This window comes from Ammospiza nelsoni, chromosome 7, assembly GCF_027579445.1.
Source record: "Ammospiza nelsoni isolate bAmmNel1 chromosome 7, bAmmNel1.pri, whole genome shotgun sequence".
Taxonomy (NCBI): domain Eukaryota; kingdom Metazoa; phylum Chordata; class Aves; order Passeriformes; family Passerellidae; genus Ammospiza; species Ammospiza nelsoni.
The window spans coordinates 19466133-19491125 of record NC_080639.1 but is presented as its reverse complement, the minus strand read 5'-3'; the positions used below and the strand labels follow the sequence as shown (position 1 = coordinate 19491125).

The 24993-nt window shown below is 40.0% G+C and overlaps 1 protein-coding gene across 3 annotated transcripts in view; it reads left to right on the top strand.

The window, feature by feature from the left end:
- RAPGEF4 (Rap guanine nucleotide exchange factor 4) overlaps positions 1-24993 on the top strand; it is a 142788-nt gene that overhangs the window by 110424 nt on the left and 7371 nt on the right. For all 3 annotated transcript variants that reach the window (XM_059475808.1, XM_059475807.1, XM_059475806.1), the window contains 12 exons: positions 1656-1806; positions 3010-3098; positions 3525-3555; positions 3792-3870; positions 4998-5144; positions 6181-6278; positions 9240-9365; positions 9827-10005; positions 16113-16203; positions 18406-18456; positions 19090-19177; positions 19512-19576. In XM_059475808.1, coding sequence (XP_059331791.1) covers positions 1656-1806; positions 3010-3098; positions 3525-3555; positions 3792-3870; positions 4998-5144; positions 6181-6278; positions 9240-9365; positions 9827-10005; positions 16113-16203; positions 18406-18456; positions 19090-19177; positions 19512-19576 — 1195 coding nt within the window. The remainder of the gene's footprint in view (positions 1-1655; positions 1807-3009; positions 3099-3524; positions 3556-3791; positions 3871-4997; positions 5145-6180; positions 6279-9239; positions 9366-9826; positions 10006-16112; positions 16204-18405; positions 18457-19089; positions 19178-19511; positions 19577-24993) is intronic.

Below are 24993 nucleotides of genomic sequence, written 5' to 3'. Positions count from 1 at the left end.
CATAAAAGATAAATCAATGTAAATGAGCAGTAAAAATACAGAAAAATTACCAGTGCCTGTGGTGAGTCAGTTAATAAGAAAGTAAAAATACATTAAATAATTATAGTGTTTGAAAGGTAAATATGGCATGAGAAAAATGACTCTGTAGAATATTAAACTTACTCCCTAAGATATTGGAGCACATAACTTAGAATGAATTATTTACTTCTTATGACCTTCTGCCTTTCTGCCTTAATTGTACTGTCATGTTTAGTTCTCTGCTAATTTTAAACCTTTCCAAATAAAATTAAAATGCAGATTTCTGAAAGTTTGTCAGTCAAATGAGCACCCTAGGGCTTTGGGCCGCAGGATCGTTTCAAAGTGTGATTTAATAGGTACTTTTCCCCATTGCATTTTATTAATAGTATTGTTAGAGATTTTTTTTTCTAAATTAGAAGCTTAGAATAAATACCTTATATAATTTGTATTCCTCATTAACATTTTTATTTTCTAATTAGTATTTTAAAATATTTTGGTACAGCAACTGAAAGTTCATCTTGGAAGGATGCAAGGATGCTGGACGTGGCTGTGAGGGAGAGTGTCAGTGTTTTAATGTTACATGTTACTATGTAACTGCGAATAGCATTACTCTTGGCAGTCCAGAATCAGAAATCTGGTAACTGGGAAGCAAAGTTTAAGGTGTAACTGCACTCATTCGGTGCTTACTTTCCACTCAGCTCTCAGTTTATCTGAACAGTTGAAATATATATTGTTAACCTTTTTTCAGTGAGAAATAGACACACAAATTGTCATATCCTGTTTCTTCTGGAGATACTTCATTTTCACACAGGTTAAAGACTCGAATTATCTCAATTTATTGCCCATTGTGCTTTTACTTTTTTTCTTGGTTTTTTTCCTTTTACTAAATGTTACTTTTGGCCTTTTAGCTATTTGTGTAGTTTTGTAATGTTGACACTTTGTCTTTAAAAAGGTCATAGAAATGTTTCCCATTTTTTCATATTGTTCATCACAAAATAACTTTCACAAAGTATTGTGTTTGAAATACACTTTATTTGACATAGTGAAAATGTCTGATTTCCTCATGACAATGAGGCTACTACAAAATTTATTATTTTACCCTGTGTTTCTATAGTCAGTTTAGGCTGTAAATGTCAAAGTCCCCCTCCCTTAATGGGACTGAGTTCATTTTGAGTTGCAATACCTTGTAAAAACAAAAGGAATAGCACTGGTGGTTCATTCTGGTGGTCTTCCTAACCAATGGAAAATTGGAATTGTTAATGACCACAAAGTGACATTTTTCTTTTTCTTCAAGTGTTTCCAAAGGAACAAGGAGAAATATCCTTCTTCAGTCTCCGTGATTAATCCTCTTTGTTGTTCCAAGTGTCATTTCTCTTCTTTTCTCCTAGAGCAACCATCTCTCTGGTGAAACTGTGATCCTTCCTGCGCTCTTCAGAAAATTCACTTTCATTTTACTTTTTAGTATGAACATGAAAAGTTTGCAAATTCTTATGCTAGTGGATGTCAGAATTTAGCAGTGTATTTTGGAAAGTTATGTTTGAGCATCCTGAAAGTGGTTTGTTGGAAGTCAGTGCTCGTGAATTCATACTGGGCTTGATATTTTCAATCACTGAATGTTTTCCTTGACACTGGGGCACCTATCATGCCCAGCCTTCTCAGGGTACAGAGCAGGAGAAGATGGATTATGCCCTCAACAACAAACGGCGAGTCATTCGGCTGGTTCTGCAGTGGGCTGCTTTATATGGAGATTTACTGCAAGAAGATGAAGCAGCAATGGCCTTTTTGGAGGTATAAAGGAATCATTGTATCACTGAAATGAGAGAGATCATTTCAAGGTGCAAAGTTTATTTCAGTTTATGATGTTTTGTCAGGTTTGGCTGCAGACAGTGAAGGCACCACAACAGTGTTTGAACCATTGCCTGCCTCTGGAACTCTGAAAATAGTGTTGCAGATCCCTTTCATAGCATTGTACGGGTAGCTTGTGTTATAGCAGTAGCTGAATTTGCTTTTTCTACTATTTTCTTCTGAATGGTTCAGGGGCCCTACAGACTGAACTGGAGGGCTGTTTATGCCTGCCTGAGGTGTGCCAGGAAGGAGCTGGAGGGCTGCCACTCTACAGAACCAAAAGTCCTTTTCATTTGAATGAAAGCTGTGCTGCAGCTATTGGAACTTAAGATATTTGTCTTCAGAACCCTTGTAAATTCTTTGTGGTATCTGCCATATCCTTGGATTTCTAAGATAAGAATGCACTGCCAATGCCATGTTAAATGATTGGGATTGCCATTCTTATTATATATGGTGTTTATGTAACAGAATGCCATATGTTACTGGCTGAATGAAAGTTCTTGTCCTAAAGAGCTTAAAACTGAATCTAAGATTTAGCAGAGGGATTCAAATAGAGAGGGTCTTTAGGAGTGGTAGACACCCCACAAACCCACATGGGAAAGTTTTTCAAGCTTTGGAGATGACATAGACTTCCATTAGTCCTGAACTTAAAGAGCAATCACTAATTGCAGGCACAGAGATCCTTCTTGGGGACAGTTTTATGCAGCTGTAATAGGAAGAGGATGGAGGAGGTTTAAAAGTGGGTAATACTTTAATGGATTAGAGTCAGTGACTCAGGAGCCAATCAAGCCCTAAAGACTACAACAGCAATGAATAAAAAAACCTATCATGCTGGATTATTTGTGGATTTTTTAGTCCTTTTCCTTGACAATGTGAAAATGCAGGTTTTACACAAGCAGCCGGTGGTTACAGAGTGAGCTAAGGAGCCTCATCAGGCTTCCCTTCTGCATGTATAACTCTTGCTTTAAATCAGCTGGAGATAAACAAGTAGAAGTAATAGAGGGTTGGGCCCAGCATGTGTTCCTCTATGCAGATTATCATTCTTTATAATCATTAAGCTATCAGATGTCATCTCATAATCCTCTCTCCTGAGTACTGCTCATTTACCCCTATAGTTATTTAAAGACTATTCTGTGTCATTTACAGGAATTTTATGTATCTGTATCAGATGATACCAGAATGATTGCAGCACTAAAGGAGCAACTTCCAGAGCTAGAGAAAATTGTAAAGCAAATGTAAGCATAGTTTTTGCTTCTTTCCTTCCCCTGACCTTTTTCTCAGTAAATTGATGAAGAAAATTTATTGGTTATATCTATTAAAAAGCCACTTTGTGAATGACACTCAGTTATATGAAATTGAAAGTTTGCATGCAGGCTTATTTGAATGAATTTATATGGCCCTCTTTTCCACATCATTCTTGCAAACACCATAACCTTACTGAGAGATTGACAGAAGCTTATTTCATGCTTACATGAACTTTGCGTAATATTTTTTTTACCTTGGTCATAGATTAACTGTGGTATAATCTAGTCCTTTCATAAATAACTAAGATTATATTTATATGCTAGTTTGACAAGTGGTCCATGTTCTATAAGTGATTTTGTACACAAAATCTTCCAGGCAATATTTCATTGTATATTCTATGCTTTACCTTTTTATAGTTCTGAAGAACCTAAAGCACCACAAAAGAAGGTAAGAAAATGTATTTGTTAATTTTCTCAAGTAAAATCTTAAGCACAGCAAATTCATAAGCATCTTCTCTTTAGTAATCATGGACATATTAAAAACCACATTGAGAGATAGCTTTTAACATTGTCAAATTTTGCATTGCTACTCTTTTTCCTGCTATTGATAAGAGATGTACTGTAGCTCCTGTGTACCACATGTTTATTCTTGCACTACTGTGAATCTGAACGATTCATTTTCAGCACAAAGTTCTTCTGCAGCTGTTCAACACAAGTGATGACAGAGCACAGAAACGCCAGCCTATCAGGGGCAGTGATGAGGGTGAGTTTCTTCTCTGCTAAGTTTTCTTGAGTCACTGGCATCTATAAAAATTTGTTTGTCTCAAAAAAAGGTTTAAAAATAAATGAAAGTACCTATCTAGAATTTTAGAGCTTGGCCTTTGCTTTTGCTAGCCCACTATTCTCTGTTGTTGGTTTGAGGTGCTCCTGGTCTTTTCCCTTAGTTACCTGTGCCATCCAACACTGCTTCCTTGGAGAAAGATGTAAAAACCTTTAAAATAAGGAATGAACAAAACAGAGAAGAACCAATAAGATACTACTGCAGGGAATGGCAGTGCAATAAAGAGTGGAAGCTGAAGGTCATGTTTGAGCCTCTGCCTCCCCTATGAGCTAACATGTACAGCTGTTCTTTGCAAGGTAGGAGTGGAGCAGATAATCACGCCATGGACCGTGGATCTAGAATCGAGCCTAAAAACCAAAATCTGCTGGTTTGCCCTATTGGTGTTGTTTGATTCTCTGAAGAGATTAAGGTAGAATTTACATCACTGTATCAGAATGTAATTTTCAGATTACTGATAAGGTACTCTTAATGGTTGTTTTGTGGAACTTCACCTAAAACAGCTACTTCTTCAACATGTTTGATATGAAAGGATAGCTCTTGCTAATGAGCAGCAGTAAAAACAAGGCAACAAAATTCAAGGTCATGTAGCTGAGAAAGCTGGTGGCAGAAATCAGACCATTAGAAGAACTATGTTAAAGCTGGAACTAACTATATATGAACAGCAGACATCCTGCCAGTCATGCAGCTTCTGTTGTCCATAGTGGTGTTTCTAGGCCTACAAAGAGAGAAACAGTTCCTGCTGCCAGGGAAATACTATCTCTTGTGTCTGTCCAGACAGCAGTAACTGCTCAGTTCATATGGCTGCACCTTTCTCATTCACAGGACAGGCACTGTCCTGAACACTGAAAATCCAAAATCCAAAACTCTGGGAAATCAGAGATTTCTGTAGTAGAAATTGTAGAGCATCTGAGGACGGGGGGGGGCTGTGTAGTGATTTATTGTTTCTTTGTTTCATTTTGTGAGGAGTGGTTACTGAAGTGAGAGTAATTTGTATGGTAAATGAGTGGTTTTTACACGTGGAATAAACTGTGCAATGTTTTTTTCTTTAGTTCTGTTCAAGGTGTACTGCATAGACCAAACCTACACCACTATCCGTGTGCCAGTGTCTTCTTCTGTGAAGGAAGTGATCAGTGCAGTAGCAGACAAGCTGGGCTCTGGAGAAGGCCTCATCATAGTAAAGATGAGTTCAGGAGGAGGTACTGTACCTGCATCATCTTAAACACTCCTCAGTTCAGCTGGAGCAGAATTTTTGGAGGGATTGAAAGACCCCAAAATTCAGTCAAGGTTTTATACCCGTGTACATGTTCAGCTCTTACACAAGTCCTAATGGGAGGCAAGTCCTTCCTCTACTGCCGGCACAGACTGCAGCTCACAGGGAAGACAGGACCAGTGGAGAATCTTGTGTATCTGCATGTTACAGAGCACGGCTACCCTGATTTTTCTTTGCTGTTGTAAGAGTTTTTTAGCAACAGAAATAGGAGGTATCCATACTAAACTCGGGAATCAGCAATGTCGGAAAACACTACAGGGCCAACATTCTGGCAGTGGTCTCTACCATTTTGGCTGCTCTGTCCATGAAAACCATTGAAGAGCAACTTAGTGCCAAACACACAGACCTAGTGTTTGCAGAGGGTCAGGGAGCTGTGTTGGAAGGCATTTTTGCAAACAGTGGAGCCTGCCAAAAATGGCTCACTTCCTGAGAACTGACACCAGGCGGCTTTACTTTTTGCAGTTGAAGCAATTTTTTGTCAGATTTGCTGACCACCAACATCTTCTGGAAGAGACTGTTTTGTAATTTACTTTATTATCTTTTCTTTACCTGTGATGTGATGCTCTTTAGAAATGTTGTAATTCATTGCCATCACTTCCTTGAGCAGTTACTGCCTTCCAGAGCAATTTCTTTTAAGAACATCTATCTAAATGCTTGCAGCTCAGCAACAAATGACTGGACTCCCTAATGAGGCTTAATTTTTGCAGGTAGTGTCTAGTGATAGCAGCACAGGCTTCTTGACTTGTCTGTGCAGTTTGGGACTGGGATTCTGGTTCTGTAGGAGACGGGTTTGGGCTGACCTTACCACATTTCTTCAGTAAAGAGGATCTTGTTGTCTTCTATTCTGTATCCTGAATACTTGAATTACTGGGCAAAATTTGTTCCCAGAAGTGTGATGTGTGCAGCTGGTAGATCAATCCTGCTGTAATTGTAATAAGTAATAATTTGTTTCATTTTTACAGAAAAGGTTGTGCTCAAGCCTCACGATGTTTCGGTGTTCACCACTCTGAGCGTTAATGGCCGGCTGTTTGCCTGCCCTCGGGATCAGTTCGATGCTCTGGTATGTAAGTGTGCAGTGCTCAGGAACATCAGGGCTTTGGCTTATTTGGACACCTGGCCCTCTTTGCATTTCCACACTTCACATAAAAGCTAGTAGAAGCATTCACAATAAAGGGCTTGTCACACTGCAGTAGGGTGAGCCCTGAAAATAAAACAAGCTGATGTTCTAATTCCCTAAAGTAGACCAGAAATCCATCCATCTGATCCACATAACAGAACTTGGTTCCAGTACTCTCCCTGTCACACTGAGCATTTAGGAAGAGCTGAGTATTGTTACCAAGACATGCAGTAATTCTTCATTACACAATTATCTCCTCAAAGTCATAGAGATATATTTTCTAAGAAAAATGTTATCAATTAAAGCATTCTGGAGATTTGATTCCAGCAGTAAATTCCTTAATTTTGTTTTATTTCTCATCCCCACAAAATACTGTGTCAAAATCTGAGATAATTCTAAGTAGAAGCACAGAAAATATTCATGGTAGAAAGTCTGTTTTTTTCTTAGGTGGAATTGCTCATAAGTACTTACAGTTTATACAGTCATTCTTGCAAACTCCATGGGGTCTGCTTTTATAGAGTTTGATTTGACTGTACTTTTTGTTCCTTTTATTTCATTAAAAACAAATGTCATTGCCAAGTCATGTCAGCATGAACTCTATTACTCCTAGCCTTGTTTCAGCCTCCTGTATGCTTTTAACAAGCCACTTAGTATGTATGCCTGATTTCTTTTATGGATATGGTAAAATCTATTCTTTGCTGCTCTTTCAATTTAGTAACCAGGGAATGCACATCCAGCATATGTAGTTCCATGCAGAGATACCTCTTGTTCAGCTTATTAAATTCTGGTGTTCCCTTAAGGTTAATTAATCCTGCCAAGTAGATACCCTCATGGGGCATGCTACTGTAAAGCAGGGGTGTTGCATCAGTAAAACTGTGCTGGGTACTTATTTATGGCTCTGCATTGTCTATGTACACATAGTTTTTGCAGCAAATTGTCTTGGCTTTTTGTACCTTTTTCCTGTGCTATTTACCATGCATCAAGTACTCAAAGTGCTGCAGGGAGCTCTAAGATGTAGGGCTGCAATGTGCTACTTTTCATCAACTAGACTGAATTCAGTAAGAATTACAGAAGTAAATTCAGCACCTTAAAAATGGTCCTCAGCATTGCATAGCAAATTACAACCCCTTATCAGCTGCATTTTTTCGAAGAGGTATAAACAAATCAAAAAATGTTACAGCCTTAGCTGCCTCCCAGTTTAATCCTTTCACATTCCAGTTTCTGGCTTCTTCCTGTTCATGAACATTTATGCACATTACATTTGGCAATTCCCATGTGAAAATTGTTCTGGGTAGATGAGTTTTCAAATATGCTGTGAGTTTGCATCTAAGTGCTTCTTTCCTAGCATAGGAAAATATGTGTTTGTTATGGTAACAGCTATGTTGTGTTCATCTCCAAATGGGGGGAAAAAAGACATCTTTCAATCTGTAGGCAGTTCTCTTTCCACAGATTTCCACAAGTTAGAATTTTCTACACAAAGCTGCTGTACTTTTATTTCATATGTTGTCATAAACTAAAGAAATTTTCTGTTTGTGCAAATCCCAATTCAAAGCAATCTGCAGCTTTTTGTAATATTAATGGCTGCTCTGGATTTTTTAGAGAATACTTCTGTACTGTTTTTTTAAATTATAGATGAAACTTTTAAGGTGATAATGTTTGTGATTTAGTTAAGTTTTTTTAGTTGGTTTGTATGACGATGATAATTGAAAGGAAAGTTTTCCCTAGAGTACAAAGCAAGAATGCATACAGCAGTAAAACCCCTAGACACTATGTGCTACTGAGAAAGTGTTTTGATGTATTAATCCAGTCAGAGATTTCTTTTGCTAGTACCTTGCTCTTATATAAAACAGGATTCATTTAGTAGGCTCATTTCTTATATTGCAGCATCTAAATAAGGTCTGTCATTCTGGCAGGCTCCAGTGAGTTTGTGCTGGGGAAGCAGCCTGTTGTCAGTTCGTGCTCCATCACCCCGTGTGTGACCAAGGGGTGAGCTCCGGGTCGGGATGCTCGTGTGTGAGCTCTGCCGCCCTCTCCCGGAGCAGCGCCGCTGGCCCGCGCCTTCCCGGCGCCTCTGCCGGTGTTTCACCCTCCCTGTGCCGGGGCTGGTTGGCAGTGTCTTAGCAGTGCTGCTCAAACACTTCACCCTGATATGTACCACAGACTGCTTCACATCTGACTTATCTCAAGCCGTGTTTTAAATCTCTGTTTAACACTTCACCTGTGTGCAGAATCATAGATCACGTCTCATTGGCTGGGTGGCATGGAAGTGCCTTTCAGAAATGGTTTGTACTTGGTTCTTTCACATAAGACTGTGTTTATATCATTTTAAACAGCCTAGCCAGGACTTTGCAATCACAAATTGTGCATCAAATTTGTGTACTGTCAAAGAGAAAGTATGAGGTTTATTTTATAAGTGATCAGCAGATCTTGCAATCACTGCAGATTTCTGAAGCATGCTAGATGTAGCAATTCTCATCATTAGAATCAGGAATATGTAAAAGTATTTGGCTTGTCCTTGGTGGCCTAGTTGTTTGTGCATGTGAAAAAGGAAACATAAAAGTTTTTTGGAAAGACCTATGCTCCTAAACAAACACAAATGCTTTAGTTAGCACAACGTGTATTATAGATTCAAATTTTAGAACAATGTTAAAAATAACACACTGAGAACAGTCTGGTTTATTTTCTTACAGTGTCTCTGAAGAGCTTTTCCTGACTATCCTGTGCATACTGGATACTGGTTTTGCTCATTACCCAATACCTGTGTTTAAAAGCAAATTTCAGTTTTACTACTACAAACTTGATTAGGAAAGTGGTCACACTGAAAAAAAAAAAGTTAGTAATATAATAGAATGAAAACGCCAACAATATGTCTAAATTATATTTATAATATTTTCTTGTTTGTAGGCACCATTGCCAGAACAAGAAGGACCATCTACTGGTACAGTAGGAACATTTGAACTGATGAGTTCCAAAGACTTAGCACATCAGATGACAATTTATGACTGGGAGCTCTTCAACTGTGTGCATGAGGTATGAGGATCTATCTATTCAGCAGGTTAGAATCTATTAAAAAGTGTTTTAACTGCACATTGTAGCTTTGAGCATTATTTCCAAAACCTTCTCTAAACTTGATTTTCAAAAATTCTGCAATAAAGCCACCTACAAGTTTTGAAAGTATAACACATTCTTAATTTTATAGGCAAAATAGAAAAATAAAGTTAGACGACTTCTGGATATGTGCTGCTTGTTGAATTACTTTTGTTTGTTTTAAGGTATTAAGCTGTTTATATATAATCTGTAGTGACACTTTTACTATGCCTCAGCTATTGTATACTGGATTTGTAACCTGAGTCCTTGTCATCTGTGCTGCTATAAATGTAAACTCAACTGCAGAGCAAATTCAGGCTGGATACTTACCTGGTCAGTCTTAGTCTCTTTCCTTGAAGAAACACAACTTCAAAAAGAATTCCAAACTGTTTTCTCTTTCCTAGCTGGAATTGATTTATCACACTTTTGGAAGGCACAATTTTAAAAAGACCACAGCAAATCTGGACTTGTTTTTAAGAAGATTCAATGAAATTCAGTTCTGGGTGGTCACCGAGATTTGTCTTTGCTCTCAACTCAGCAAGCGTGTTCAGCTGTTAAAGAAATACATTAAGATAGCAGCCCAGTAAGTATGCAATCATGTGGGAACTGGAAGTGAGGTTCAGTATAGTCAATGTGGTTTTATTTTCTCTTTTCAGACAGCCACACAGAGTAGAGGTTAAAACATTCTGTATTTGGTAATTCTGTCTGTTTTCTTATAGGGCTGTATAGAACTTTGTTAATACATATTCTTTTTTGTGCTACTCTTCCATTGCTCCTTGATTTGTGATCTCTTAGGGCCATGTTTACACATCAAATTTGTGAGAAAATATATTTCAGTTCATTAGAAGAATCCTTCATTTACCCTTCCACACATTAGCAAATACTAGTTTGTGAATTAGTGAATATTAACAAAATTGAGCCTAATTTTCCTGAGAACAGAAATGTTTCTGGTTCTGCTCAGGAGAACCATTCTCATAATTTCCCTGACTGGGAAAACCAAGAGGGGAGAGTAAAGAGATGTAAGGAGAGCATGGAGATGATGACACTCATGTGACTTTCATTCTGTTTGGGATTTGCAGCAAGTTTGCTGATGATACAAAGAGTAGGGTCCTGCACCTGGGGAAGAGTAACCCCAAGCAGCAGCACAGGTTGGGGGCTGACCTGCTAAGGAGTAGCTCTGCAGAGAGGGACTAGAACTGTTGGTAGATGACAAGGTGACCATGAGCCAGTAGTGGGTCCTGGGGACCAGGAGGGCCAGTGGGATCTTGGGTGCATCAGGAAGAGTGTGGCCAGCAAGTCAAGGGAGGTGTTCCTCCCACTCTGTTCATCTCTGGTGAGGCCACATCTGGAATGCTGTGCCCAGTTCTGGGCTCCTCAGCACAAGAGAGACAAGGAGACAAGGAGGCCACAGAGATCATATGAGGTCTGGAGCATCCCTCATAGGAGGAGAGCCTGCGAGAGCAGGGCCTGTTTAGTCTAGAGAAAAGTAGACTGAGAGGAGATCTCATCCATACATTCAAATATCTTCAAGGGTGGTGCCAAGAGAATAGTTCCAGGCCCTTTGTCCTGTGCCCAGTGACAGGATGAGGAGCAAGGCTCTTAAACTAAAACTTCACCTCAGCACAAGGAGTAACTTCATGTTGAGGGTGGCAGAGCACTGGAGTAGGCTGCCTAGGGAGTTCATTGAGTCTCCCTGTCCATAGTTCAAAACCCACCTGGACACATTCCTATGTCACCTGGTCCAGGTAACCCTGCCTTGGCAGGGGGGGTAGGACTGGATGATCTCCAGAGGTCCCCTCCAACCCCAAGGATTCTGTGATTCTGAGATTTTTTTTTTCCTATACTTTTAAAATGCAAAATATGAATGTCCTGTCTTGTTACTAACTGCTGGGTCTGAGGCTGGATAGCAGGCATTCTTTTTGTCTTCCTGTATTGCTATCCAGATTTAAACTGTTTGCAACCCTCATGCCAGAGATGTCAGCCTTGACTCCCTAAAGAGTCAAGAGCAGAGCAGTGACTGACTTCAGAGGGAGCAGGGGTATATCCATGCCCTGCATAGGTACAGATTTTTATTATTGTTACACTCTCCCTTTCCAGCTCATGGTGTATTTATTGATGTCTGAAAAACAGTTTGCAGAGGTTTGTAGCGTTTGTCTATAGCTCTGGGCATTGTAGCTAGAAGCCTTTAGGCAGGTCTACCAACAGAGATGTTGTTACTTGCAGTTAAACCAAGATTTTAACTTTTTTGCATCATTACATGGAGTTGTGTAAAGGAAGAGATTACTGTTGCTGCTGGGATGCTGCTCTCCTCCCAGTTAGTAATTGCACGTAGCTGAACTCTGTGTTCCCATCAAAACTGGGGATCAGTGTGGCTCCTTCCTCCAGGACACCCTGCTCTGCAAGTACCAGCTTCCTTCTGGGATCTACTTTGGGCCCTGCAGTTGGATTACAATTGGTCAAGGGTGAAGATTTAAAAAAGCTGATGGTGGGCATGCAGGATCAGTTTTATATTTAGAACAGAGGACAGAATTTACCTCTCTAGTTTCTAAAAATACACGCACCACATATTCCATTATCTCACTGCACAGCCAGGAGTTGGAAGCAGCTGCCGGCCTGGCGGGCTGTGCCCAGGAGAGGGCAGTGGCACCCACACAGACGTCGGGGTCTGCCCTGATCTCAGGCATGAAATGAGAAAATGTTGAAATGTGGTCATTAAGATACAATAATAATTTCCATAAACACTTGAAATCAAGTATCCTAAAAATTACCGTTAAATATCTCCTTAATAAACTGCCCTAGACTGTGAATTCCTCCAAGTCATGGGTTTAATCTTGTGCTATTTACAACAGCCTGACAACCTCCTGTTTACTTCCATGTTTCTGGTATCACTACAATGCTAAAAATAAACAGCTAAAAGCAGTCTGCTCTGCTGGGTCCTCTTTGTCTCCTAAAAGCAGAGAAATCCAAAGCACAAGATTTTCCTCTGTACAAACCAAGAGGGCAGGTTTAATTCCAGCCGCTGGAAAGGCCCTGGGAAGTTTTGCCAGGCTGCTGCCCTCTGTGCAGTGCTGCCATGGTAACAGCTGCTACACATGCACTAAAACAAACACAAAGTGCGCCGAAGTTAGAGAGGAGAAAAAGCCCAGACCTTGAAGCAATATCTTTGAGGAAGTTTTGCCTGTGAAGATCCCTGAGACCTAATGAGAACTTTACCCTACCTAGAAGTACTAGACTCATTAGAAAAGTGTTCAGGGAGAACAGCTCAGTGCTGCACTATTAATCTTAGGCATGACTGGTGGTAACAAGATGCCTTGCACGTACTCATTTTCAAAGATAACTGCTACTGAGAAGCTTTTTTCAGTTCTGTGGCTTGAGGTGCAGATATCATTGCAGAAGGCACATCATTTTGTGTCTGCCACCCCATGCACCCTTGATGTGTGCTCCCAGTCTGTGCAGGCAAGCACAAGGCCAAGTGCTGGCTCCAAGTGCTGTGCACATGTGCTTTCAGTTCCAGGAGCCAGTCTTGCCTCAGCATCTGCTGGAAAAGGATGTAGAGGTTACCAGGTTCATCTCTTTTCCCCAGCTATTGTAGGAATAAACTTTCAAACAAAGGGGAGAAGTTAACTGTATTTCCAACAGTGAGTTCTTCCCATATTAATTGTAAAAGAAAGTCCCTCTGGGATGTGCTTGCACATACTGTTATGGATGTCTGCAAATGCAGTTTGTGTGTATTTCCTCTTTGTAGATATATCCACAGGCTATTTAGCAGCCTTCTTGTGTATCAGTGTACTCAGACATTTTCATTCAGTTTTTGAAAATCATTCTTTGTGTACATGTGCATATGTTATAAGCCCAAGGAGCCTGTGAGAAATCTCTGAACTGTGTTTGTAGAGAAAATGGCAAGATGAATATGCTTGTGTGAGTACAAAGAGACTTTAACCACATACACGTTTGTTTTGGAGACCAGAGAGTGTATGTGTGTGTTTGCTATTCATCCTAACAAGGACATTTTCCTGGTACAGTCCATTCTGTGAGGCAGAGGAACCTCTGCTCTAGGTGGTGCTTTGTGGTGCTTTAGAGCATCCACTTTTTGACATTTTACATGGAGTTTATATGTAGTAGAGTGATGGAGCATTGTTTCTAGTGCCTTACAGGGGTCCTTTATCTGGAACTGAGCTATTTATAGTAGTCCCTGTAGGATTTACTGAGTACCTGAGGTAGAATATCATATATCTATGTGGATTTTAACTGGGACAATGTCAAATTGTATTCCTTAACAGGGTATTTGGCAAAACATTTCCTTTTAAATATGAAGATGGATTCAAATTAAATATTGCAGATACAGTTACAGCTGCCTACTTTGTTTGAGCACTAGTGCTGTGTGTTACTAATTATTTAAGCCTGCCATAATTTATTCCCAATCCTGTCATGGGCTGTGGACAGATATCTCTTTATGGATTTACTTGTGCTTAGGGAAGAGGTTATCACTGACAGCCTATCCTGCCTGCTTTTCATCTTTATCTCCCCTCAGATCCACTAATGAGGCACTCCCTGACCTGTACTAGTAGATTAAGTTGGTGTAGCTTTAGCATTTGAGTTTATCCATTCTACCCTTGCTCACTGACACTAATCTGATGTGGGAGAATTTGTGTGAGCAGCTCTGCCAGAAGATCTGAGAGGGCATCAATCTCCCAACAGACAAACCAGCATATGGGAGAGATCATTTATTCACATGCTCAGTGTTCACATGGTGCAGACACAAGTGAGGCCGAGATCTCAAAGACTCACTCACTCAATACATCCAAATCTGGAAAAATGAAAGTACAGAAAGAATAGAATGGTGTGGATGATGGAGAATAGGATGATGTGGCAATCATGAAGTCAGTAGGATGAGATGATTGTACTAATTTTGTCTGAAGCTAAGGATACCTCAGAGGAGCTAAGAGCTTCCATGATGAATTAAAAATACGAGAATCATCGATTGAATCTTTTAAAAGTTTTCTTGGTAAATCACAGAATCATAGAATAGTTTGGGTTGGAAAGGACTGTAAAGATCATCAAGTTCCAACCCCCTTGTCATGGGCAGGAACAGCCCATTCTTCCACTAGACCAGGTTGCTTAAAGCCCCATCCAACCTGGTCTTGATCCCTTCCAGGAATGGGGCAGCCACAACTTCTCTGGGCAGGCTGTTCAGTGTCTCACCACATTAGTGCCCTCCTTTGCACTCACTCTGGCAGATCCATGTCCTTCATATATTGGAGTTCCAGGGCTGGACCCAACTCTGGAGGTAGGGCCTCACAAGAACAGCAGGGGAGAGCCACCTCCCTTGGCCTGCTGGCCATGGTGCTTTTGCTGCAGGACATTGTTGGCTTTTGAGGCTGCAAGCACATATTATCAGCTCATGTAAGAGTCTTGTCCACCAGCACCCCCAGGTTCTTCTCCCCAGGGCTGCTGCTCTCAATCCATTCTTCAGCCAGCCTGTGTTTGTGCTTGGGATTGCCCCAGTTTAGGTACAGGACTTTACACTTGGCCTTGTTGAATCTCATGAGGTTCACAGAGTCCCAGCTCTCAAGCCTGTCAAAGTCTCTCTGGATGGCATCCCTTCTATCCAGCGTGCCAACTGCACCACACAGCTCAGTGTCATCAGCAAACCTCCTGAGGGTGCACTCAAACCCACCGGCCATGACACTGACAGAGATGTTAAGCCCCAACAGTCTCAATACCAACTCCTAAGGAAAGCCACTCACAGCTGAAGAAACAGAGATTGAGGTGCTGAAATTGGATGTTGTTTGCACATCAGTTGAGAAAAATAAGAGATTATTTGCAAAAACCCAGTGAGGTGCAGTTTTGTGAGTTTTTTTCCTGATAGGCTTTGTTTTATCTCTTCCTTTCCTATTGAGTCAGTGAGCCACTGATACAGACCCAGCTGAGCAGTTGTGTTGACTGTGCCCATCAGGTTGTATCTACTCCTTCATATAGCATGTTGGATCTTCCATAGCACTCAATTACATGTTCCAGTTTTTCCTGACTGATAGCAAAATCCTTCTGTGCATTAGAGATGGAGTGGGACCTGGATCTCCTTTTGACCAGGACCTCTTTAATGAAGCTGGTAACAAATGGCTGCTCTTTTCCTGAAACATACTAGAAGTCCCAGAATCTATAAGGAATAGAAATCCTATACTGCAGGAGAGGTCCCTGCATGGGGCATCTCTAGACAGCTGGTCTCCTCCCTTTAAGAAGACTCAGTGGCCCTGTAAACTGCAATGAAGATTGCCTAAGGAGAGCTTCAAGCATTCATTAGCTGTTCAGGAGCTGTCAGCAAGTTTTGCAGCAAATGAAGTTATAAACAGTTGTTTGCACTGTTTCTGGTATCCCTTGGGACTGAATTGAGCCCAGTTTTAGGACTGTGTATCTGGGTGGAGAATTGGTTGAAAGACTAGAATTCCTTGCAGAAGCTGGCACCCAGTGAAGTAGAAGAAGGGAGGTCATTTTAGGAGGGAAGGGAAGGAAGCCTGCAGAGTGTGGTGAAGTGCTTGCACATTGGTGAAGAGGTGTCTGCAGGCAAGCTGGCCAGGACTGCTTAAATTCAGTTACTTCTAAGCTAGATGCCTGGGTTCAGCTCTTAAGGTTGTCTTAAGTACTGCTCTGAACTGATATATACAACTTAATACCTGGCCCTTTGTGTTTCAGCTGCAAGGAATACAAAAATCTGAATTCCTTTTTCGCTATTATTATGGGACTGAGCAATGTTGCTGTGAGCCGTCTCTCATTAACGTGGGAGGTAAGTCTTTGCTAAAATCCTATTCCAGGAAGCTTGAGAGGGACTTGTGCTTGTAGTTAGGAAAAATGTGAATAGGGCCTTTATTATTGATAAAGCTACTAATTCAGCTCCTGACCATAAGCCTTAGCTAAGGCTGATAGTATTTATTAGTAAGACAATATAGTACACCCATGGATGTGCTGAATACTCACAGGAGTTAACAAGAGTGACAACAGTGGCTCCTATTGCAGAGCTAAACTGCCCAACAGGATGAGCAAGCTAGCCAGCTAACCTCTTAGGTCAGCCCATCCTCTGTATGCCTTCTCTTTACTGGTGGTTCAGTGAGATCACTCCACTAATAATTCTCTTAAATTCATCCTCTGTTTATACATATTATTTTCTGATCTCCACAGGGACTCTGTTGCCCTGTTAAAATGTGGGACCAGTTCTGGTTTTCTCTCTGACATGCATTTCCAGGCTTACTGGCAGTTTGGTCTTCATTGTCAGAGCTTCCACCTTTTTCTGTGGCTTTGCTCTTTTGTATGAGGTTATAAAAAAGGGTGCAGTGTCCAGCACAGTGTAACCACTGAGAACATACTGGATATCAAAAGCAGTACAGATTTAAATGTGCATGTATTTTGTTCATTAGAAATTTAAAATAATTAGCATGACTGTGGTTATTGATGCAACTGAAAGCAAAATTTGAACACCTTTAAAAATGTGCTCTTACACAGATCAGACTAACATGTCTGAGGGTACACCAGTCCCGTTTTCAAAAGTATATTTATCATATCAAATCAGTGCTACTGGTAAAGATTTTCTGGTTCTCAAAATAATGATCCTTTATTGGTGGCTACTGAGAGGAGCTGGGAGAGCTGAGACAGTACAGGACTAGAGAAGAAGGAATTGAATGTATATACTACATACAGCAATCTGAAATCAACACTAAGTTTGAGCTGGTAGGGGGGGCACAGATCATTTGTACATGTGGAGATCATGGAAATGTTATCACACTCTGGTTCTGTAGAGCAGTTGCTTTAACAAGAGAATTTCTGCAATTTGATTTTTAGCCAGATATATACAGAAAATACTTAAAGACAAACATACCAAGACCTGATTTTTTCTATATTTCATGCATTTACATTAGTTGCATGCAGAAATTAGATATTTGCAGGTGCAAATGTCCAATTATACCACTTACTTCACAAATACCTAATCTGCATGCATATGCAAACTAGGCACACAGTTGTTGACACACATCATTAAAAATTAGGCCCTTGCTGTGGCACAGTGTAAATAGCTTGCCAGGGTACACACTTCAAATGTAGAAAGTATTGCAAGAAATAATTTCTGCACTATAAAGTCTCTATTAATTTTTAATGTTATCCATTGCTAATAGTAGTCTAAAAAACTCAGCAAATACAGAGAAATTTCTTACTAAAAATAACTGACATATTCTGATGGTACATAAGAAAAATTACAGTGATCTTTGAAACCAATTTATAACATATCTTATAGTCTTTAGAGTAAAGTTATTTAATCTGTGTAACATACTATGCATGAGGGGGAAAGAAAGTATTTAGTAAAGCCCATCTCATCTCAATCATTGCATGATCAAGTGACCATTATTTATTTGTGTAGGTATTGTGGACTGAAAAAATTTTCATTAATTTGTACCCCAGAAAGTGATGGAGGACCTTTGCTGCTGAGCATGTCAAAAATTTTACTAATAAATGCATCAGCATGAGCAAAAAAAACCTCCTGGAAATGCCCAGGCCTGAATATGAATGTTTGCAAGGGCAGTTCATCATAGGTATGAATAATTAAACTGATCAGCCCCTATGCAAGCTGGGTGTAAATTTTATTTTCAGATAGGCTATAATCAGGGATGTCCTGAAAGCATCCACATGAATTTCCCCTTACATTCTGAATTCAGTGATTGCTATGTGAGCCAAACAAAAATCTGAATCTAAACATCCCAAAGGACTAAATTCAAGTCAGGGTTTAAATCAGGATCCAGGTTTCATGGCTGGTCCCATCTCTATTTTTAATCTGGTTGCTAGGAAACATGTTGTATTTTAGATTAGCACATTGTTAGAAATATCTGGCAAAAAAAGAGCACTTTCCTGACTTAGGGCGTTGTAGAAGGAACTAGCATTTACAGTAAAATTACTGCACTGATCTGATTTAATTAAGGTTTGCTATTTTTGTTTTTCTTAACAGAAACTCCCAAGCAAGTTCAAGAAGATCTATGCAGAGTTTGAAAGCTTAATGGTGAATAGCAATAGATCCCTTATTCTATGCACAATCTGAGATAATTCAGTTTCTGATTTGAATTCCTTGATTCAGAACATTTTATATGTCCTTGTTTGACTTTAAGAAGTTTATGATCCCATTTTAGAGCTGCTAAAACAAGTATGTATGACTAATAAATTATACTCTTAGGAACTTACTCTGAGAGAACTTATGTACCACTCAAAGTTAATCTGGGAACTCAGAAAAGCTTTATCACTTGTTTTCCAATAGTACATATGGGAAATGCTATTTCTCAACCTGGATATTTCCAGGCAATACATTTTACTGCTACAACATATGAAAAACTGGATCTGCAGCTGTAAGGAGGGAGGAAAAAATATGTTGTTTCTTTTATGAAGAATGTTTTTGTAATCATATCTAACCTAGGTATTTGGCATGAAAAAATGTTTGTGTTTAGTGGTTGCATTCTCATTGTGTAACCAGTCAGGGAGAATGATAAAAGGAGTCTGAATTTGCAGATGCACTTTTAAAGTCACAGGAAAAAAATAATGTTTTTAATAAATACCATGACATCTAAATTAATGTATATAGTGTCTTGATATATATAATAATACATATTAGTAATTATTTGATTTCTCTTTTTTTTGTAAGGATCCATCAAGAAACCATAGGGCCTACAGACTGACTGTAGCTAAATTGGACCCTCCAATAATTCCTTTCATGCCACTGCTTATAAAAGGTAAGCTTGGATGCTACCAGAATCATTAACTTGAGAGCTATTTGTCAAATATCTGAAGGATAAGAGTAGCAGCAAGAAGAAGCAAAAATCAATCTCAGTGTGAGGTATGATCTTTTTCCATTATGAAAAGCACGATACAGAGACAAGACAAACTGCTTTTGTACATCTGAATATCATACCTCAATTTTATTAGTCTTAGAAATGCTGCACATTAAAACCTAAATTTTTTACTTTACAGCTGCTACAATTTTTGTAAGGGTAGATAAAACATTCTGCTATTTTGTATGGCCATGATTCAGAAATGGGCTTTTATGTGTTTTTTATTTCTATACAGACATGACGTTTACTCATGAGGGAAACAAGACATTCACTGACAATCTAGTAAACTTCGAGAAAATGGTATGTATGACGTATTTGAAAGGAAACTTAAAAATACCTCCCTATTCACCCCTTCAAGAGTGAACTTCTCAACAGTGACTTTCAGGGCTAGGGAGAATGAAGGCAGGACCAAGACCTGGCAAAAATAGCCTGCATTGTACACAGAGCCTGGGGCCTCTGGTTTTCTGGAAAACCTCACAGAGGTGGAGAACAAACTGCCCACTGAGGCATGCACAGCCAAAATATTTCCTAGGAGAGGAAGCATCAGGGACAGGAAGCAGAGCTGTTAGAGACACTTTTTAACAGTGTGGGACCAACCTGTGATTTTCAATGCTGTTCCTTCAAACAGGCCTGAACTGCCTCAGGCTGGGATAGTTCTGCATTGCTCCTTGGAGAATGAAAAAAGCATTGCAAAGAACTTGCACAACATATATTTCTTCTTTCCCTTCACTAATGAAAGGAGATGTGTGTGGCTTGATTGCTTTCCTACTGGAAAAGAAAATCAATGATAAAAGGCTAGATCATGCTCAAATCTGATATAAGTCCTGCACATAAGCTGTTATAATTCCAAATACCATTGTCAAAAACTGCAGGCAGGCAACCTTCCATTGCAGAAGTCTCAACTGAAACTTGAATTTCTCAGCAGTGAGAAGACGTTTTCTTAGTTGCTAAGATCATGTTCCTCATTAGTGTGGTTAATGACACCTGTATCTGAGAACCTGCATAGCCAAACCCAGCTATGGCATCTGCATAGGAAAACCAAACCTGACTTACTGCTCTGGCAGTCAATAGTAGAATCACAGGATCACTAAGGTTGGAAAAGATCTCAAAGATCCCTGAGTCCAACTCTTAGCCCAGCACCACTGGGTTCCCCAGTAAACTTTGTCCCTGAGTACCACATCCACATGCTCTTTGAACACTTCCAGGCATAGTGATTCCACCACCTTCCTGGGCAGCCTATTCCAATGCCTGACCACCCTCAAAGTGAAGAAATTTTTTCTCATATCCAATCTAAACCTCCCCTGGCACAACTTGAGGCTGTTTCCTCTCAGCCATTCAGCAGCCATGCTAGAGCATATTTCCTCTGGCACCTACATGTGCTTGTTCTTAGTAGTACAGTAATCAGAACCACTCCATTCCACTGGAGTTACATAACTCCAGTTATTTCCACTGCACTGTGCAGGCGTTTGTCTGACCCTCTGAGCACTGATAACTGCAGAGGGGGAAAACGGAGTGCTTTAAGCTCTTTAAAAAACTTCACAGGAAAGTGATCATCACTCTGAATGAATTCTCTTAGATTTTAATCTGTAGCTCCAGGACAGCCTCTGTCCTTGGTTGAAAATACCCCTTCACTAAGATGAGACATTTTGTAAGTAAATGGCAGTGCTAATGCCTGAGTGAGGGCCTGACCTCACTTTGCAATAATGGCATTCTGTAATTGCATATGCAGACTGTGTTGCCATCTCCTTCCAAAGGCCTTGAGCATGCTACCTGCAGAAAAGGACTTTTTTTCTGCACTGCCTGTTTTAATTAGGTATAGAAACAACAGTATAGATAGTAAATACTTTGGGGAACACAAAAGGGATCTCAGACTTGGTTGGAACACCTCCAAACCAGAATGGATGGCAGCTGCATTGCTGTAGCCATGGTTCTGTGGCTGGCTCCATCATCCCCACCTCACTTGGCCTGTTTACACCTCCTGAGCCAGAAGAGCCAGTACATCCACTGGCCTCAGAGCTCCGTGCTTCAAGCTCTTTATGCCTCATTTTGTGTGAAAGCCACTACCTGAGGGAGGGGCTCTCCTGTAAGCACTTGCCATAGACAGAAGTTCAACACAGGCTTGTCATTTAAGAATAGTTTTGCACCACTCTGTACCACATTTTGGCACTCCCAAAGCCAAGAGTGAATTTTATAGCAGCTTAAACGGATCTATATCTAAGTTTCTGCAGGTCTGCTCTCTTTACCTTAGTCTGCACATTGTCTTATCTTCAAAAGAATGTTACCCCCAGAAAGAGAGTTTACTAGTAGCACTGAAAAGTTTTAAATAACATTTAATACTGCAAGAATGTAGTACCAGTAATCTGAGTTTTGTTAGTTTTCATTAGGAGAGGAATGGGAAGATTTTTGATGCTGCATATTTTTAATGGAATCAGTACTGTCTCATGTTCCTCAACTCACCAGAAAGGGAAACATTCTCCTTTTTTAGTATTCTAAGCCTTTCTTTGGTTGGTATTCCACCTAAAAGCTCACTCTGCTTTTTCTCCAGGCCTTACTGCAAGTATATCTTTCGTCTCTTTATTGTTCTTCACTAGCTCTTCTGCATGCTTCTAGGTGCTTTTACTGCCTTTCTCAACCCGTAGCTGTTCAGAGCAACCTGTGTTCAAATTCCACCCACATAATTCGTTCAAATCCTACTGTGGACCTGGCAGTTTTTAGCTTTTTGCATGTGTCATCAGGTCAAGCAAAGAAGAAAAGCCTACTGTTAAACCTCAGTCGCTGCCGCCTACTTGCGTTAAGCTTAAAACTGTCATATCCACACATAATTGCCAGATATTAAACTGTGAAGACAAGACCACTCAGCCAGATAACTCTCAGGTAAATTCTCCTCTCTTTTAAATAAGTATAAGCCCAAGTTTTTGTGATGTTACTCTGCCATTTTCAGGAGAAAAGTAGGAACCAGATTTTTTCATAGGAATCATGTCCTGCCATTTGTTGCTGCTGTCTGTTTGTTCTGCTGCATGATGTTCTGTCATAAGCAGATGGAGATTCCTTAGTGTTGCTGGGAGCCACTCTTACTGATGTTTCTGAAACATCTTGGTTCTTTGGAAGATTGTTTACTTTTATGCTTGCTAAAGTTTACGAATAAAAATATCTGGGTAGTTGCCACTGGTGGTGCCACTTGCCACTGGAGGAGGTGGGTCCCACCGACTCCCATGTAAGCATAGTGATGAAACTGAGAACAGCCTCTGGCATCACGTCTGCATTCTCACCACAGAGCCCTGATCCCGACAGCTGATGTGCTGCTGACAACTTTATTCCTGTAACTGGCAGCCAAAAGTAGAAGTTTGATCTAGTGGCATCTCTTCAGCTGAAGCAGCTTCCTTTAAATCTTTCCTGTTTTGCAATGTTTCTGTTATTATTTATATTAAATGATGCATCCTAAAACATGCAGAAGCTGTCAGGCAGTGTCTGAGCCAGGAACTCCCTGAGTGCCAGAAACGGCAAGGCCTGGTTTCCTAAACATTTGTGTTTCATGGCTGCTTGAGCTCTGCTCAGATCTCTCCTCGTGGCTGGGGCATGTGTTGTTTCTTCATGGCTGGGGAATTCTGTGTGAATAGGCTTTTGTAATAGCATAGGAACTTGCACTACAGCCTTTTTCCTGAAGGAGACAGGAGGGCACTTACACAATCTTTCTCTTGTCCACAGCCATCTGTTTTCACAGAAAATTGGTAGGAGCTTTCTTGTGTTTGAAAACTCTGGGTTCTTTTTTCAAATTGAACAAAATTATCTCGGGAAGAAGGGAAAAACAGACAGATGGTGTTGAGCCACATTAGCCTAGTCTTTTTTAGCAACTCAAGCTAACAAAGAAAAAGACTGAGACAATTTTTTCCTGCTACTCTTTCCTATCTATTGATCTTTTCAGTGGTGGAGTGACAGAACTGTGGTATTGGCAGTAGTAAGGGGACATCACTCTGCAGAGCATTGCTGAGCTTTACCTGCTGCTGCCTTTGTGACTGCCTGCTCTTTCTTTCCCTTCCCCATCTTCTGATCCCCACAGATGCCTTATCTGGAGGAGGCTGTGAGGAGTGGGAGGACAGGGACACCTAGCCAGGGAAGAGAGTAACCACATGTGGCAAAGTCACAGCTATGGGTAAAGAGGGAAGTTTGTAAACACACCCATTTGGTTTGTACCAGTTGTGGGTAAACAGTACTGAACATGTCAGAAATAGGTATGCTCTTAGTCTTTGTATTTGCACTGTTTGTGCTCTTTACTCATGCCATTGCATGAAGCCTTAAAATCCAGTCTGGAAAATGTTATTTATGTATTTTTCAATAAGTAGGCAAAATTACTAAATTACTGGTCATTGTAGTGTAAGGCTTTGTCTTCACTAGCAAACAAGACATGGTTTAAGAGAAGTATTGAATGACTTTTACTTATCTCACTGCAAGAAGCTGTTTCCACCATGGTGTTGCTCAGATGTAAATTCTAGTTTGGCATATATGACAAGATACCAAACCACCTACATCTCTTCTCCCCTGGTGATTTGATAGTACATGTTAGTTGTAAATGAGCCTTCAGAAGACTCATCTATGTAATAACTGAAGACATATTTATTACAGAGGAGCAAACCTTTTAAAGCTTTTTAAATACTGTAGTTTTAGTTTGGAAGGTACATGGCAATATACACCATTTAAGTGACACTGCTTTTATGACTAAATATTTAGAAAAAATTTATAAGTACTTTCCTAGAATTAGGTCTTGGCAGGGAAGGAAGAGAGAGGAAAGTGAGGAAAGTACTGAGCACGACTCTCCTTAGGAACAGGCAATATTTCATACTCTTGACCACTTACTGATTTTTTTCTTTATAACCTCAGCTGCGTAATTGCACTCTGACTGCTAGTACAGAATTTTGTATTCATAGACAAAGGGAAGATTCAATTAATTGGGAACTTTATCAGTGCTATTTCTTAAATCATCAGAGAGCCTGAACAAAGATTACTTTTTGTGGCACCTTGTCCATATGACATTACCCAGCATTATGTCAGGAATAACACCTGTAGAGGGAGCAGAAGTCAGGAAAAAGCTCTGGAAGTGCTGACCTGCCATGGCAGCACAAGATAGTGCCATGGTCCTGACCACTGATACTTCTTTTTGTCGAGCCTCTTCACCCTTCAGGTGAGAAAAGAGGATTAGAGAATTTGTGCATATTTGTTTTCAGGTTTTGTGGAGATGAACAAAAGGGAATTCACACTCTTATCCATATGCAAAAAAAGGGGGCAAACATTCTTTAATTTTTGGAACATAAAGATTATGCAAAAAGTGTGTGACTAAAGCCCTTAGTAGTTTTCAATAGCATATATGAATATTTATAATATTTAGCAACTTGGGTTTGGAATGGATTAGAAGATAATGTTCTGGCCTGCTGCCACAATTCCAAACTGTAAAACTTGAAAGGGTATTGTTGTGTATACACAGCATGCTGGTAGTAGCCATTATTTATTATATTATGCAGTTGGTTCTATTTCAGAAAGATCCAAATTTAGGTTTGTATAGCTTTTTGATAGTGGTCTTGCTTAGCACTGTGAGTAAACAGAGGTTAATCTTTGCAGGCATTGACTAGAGGTAATCCTCTATTTGAAGAAAAACTGTAAGGAGCAGGCAATTAAACTTCCATCTAAACATTTTTTCTGTCCATGTTTCTAGTTGTCTTGCATCA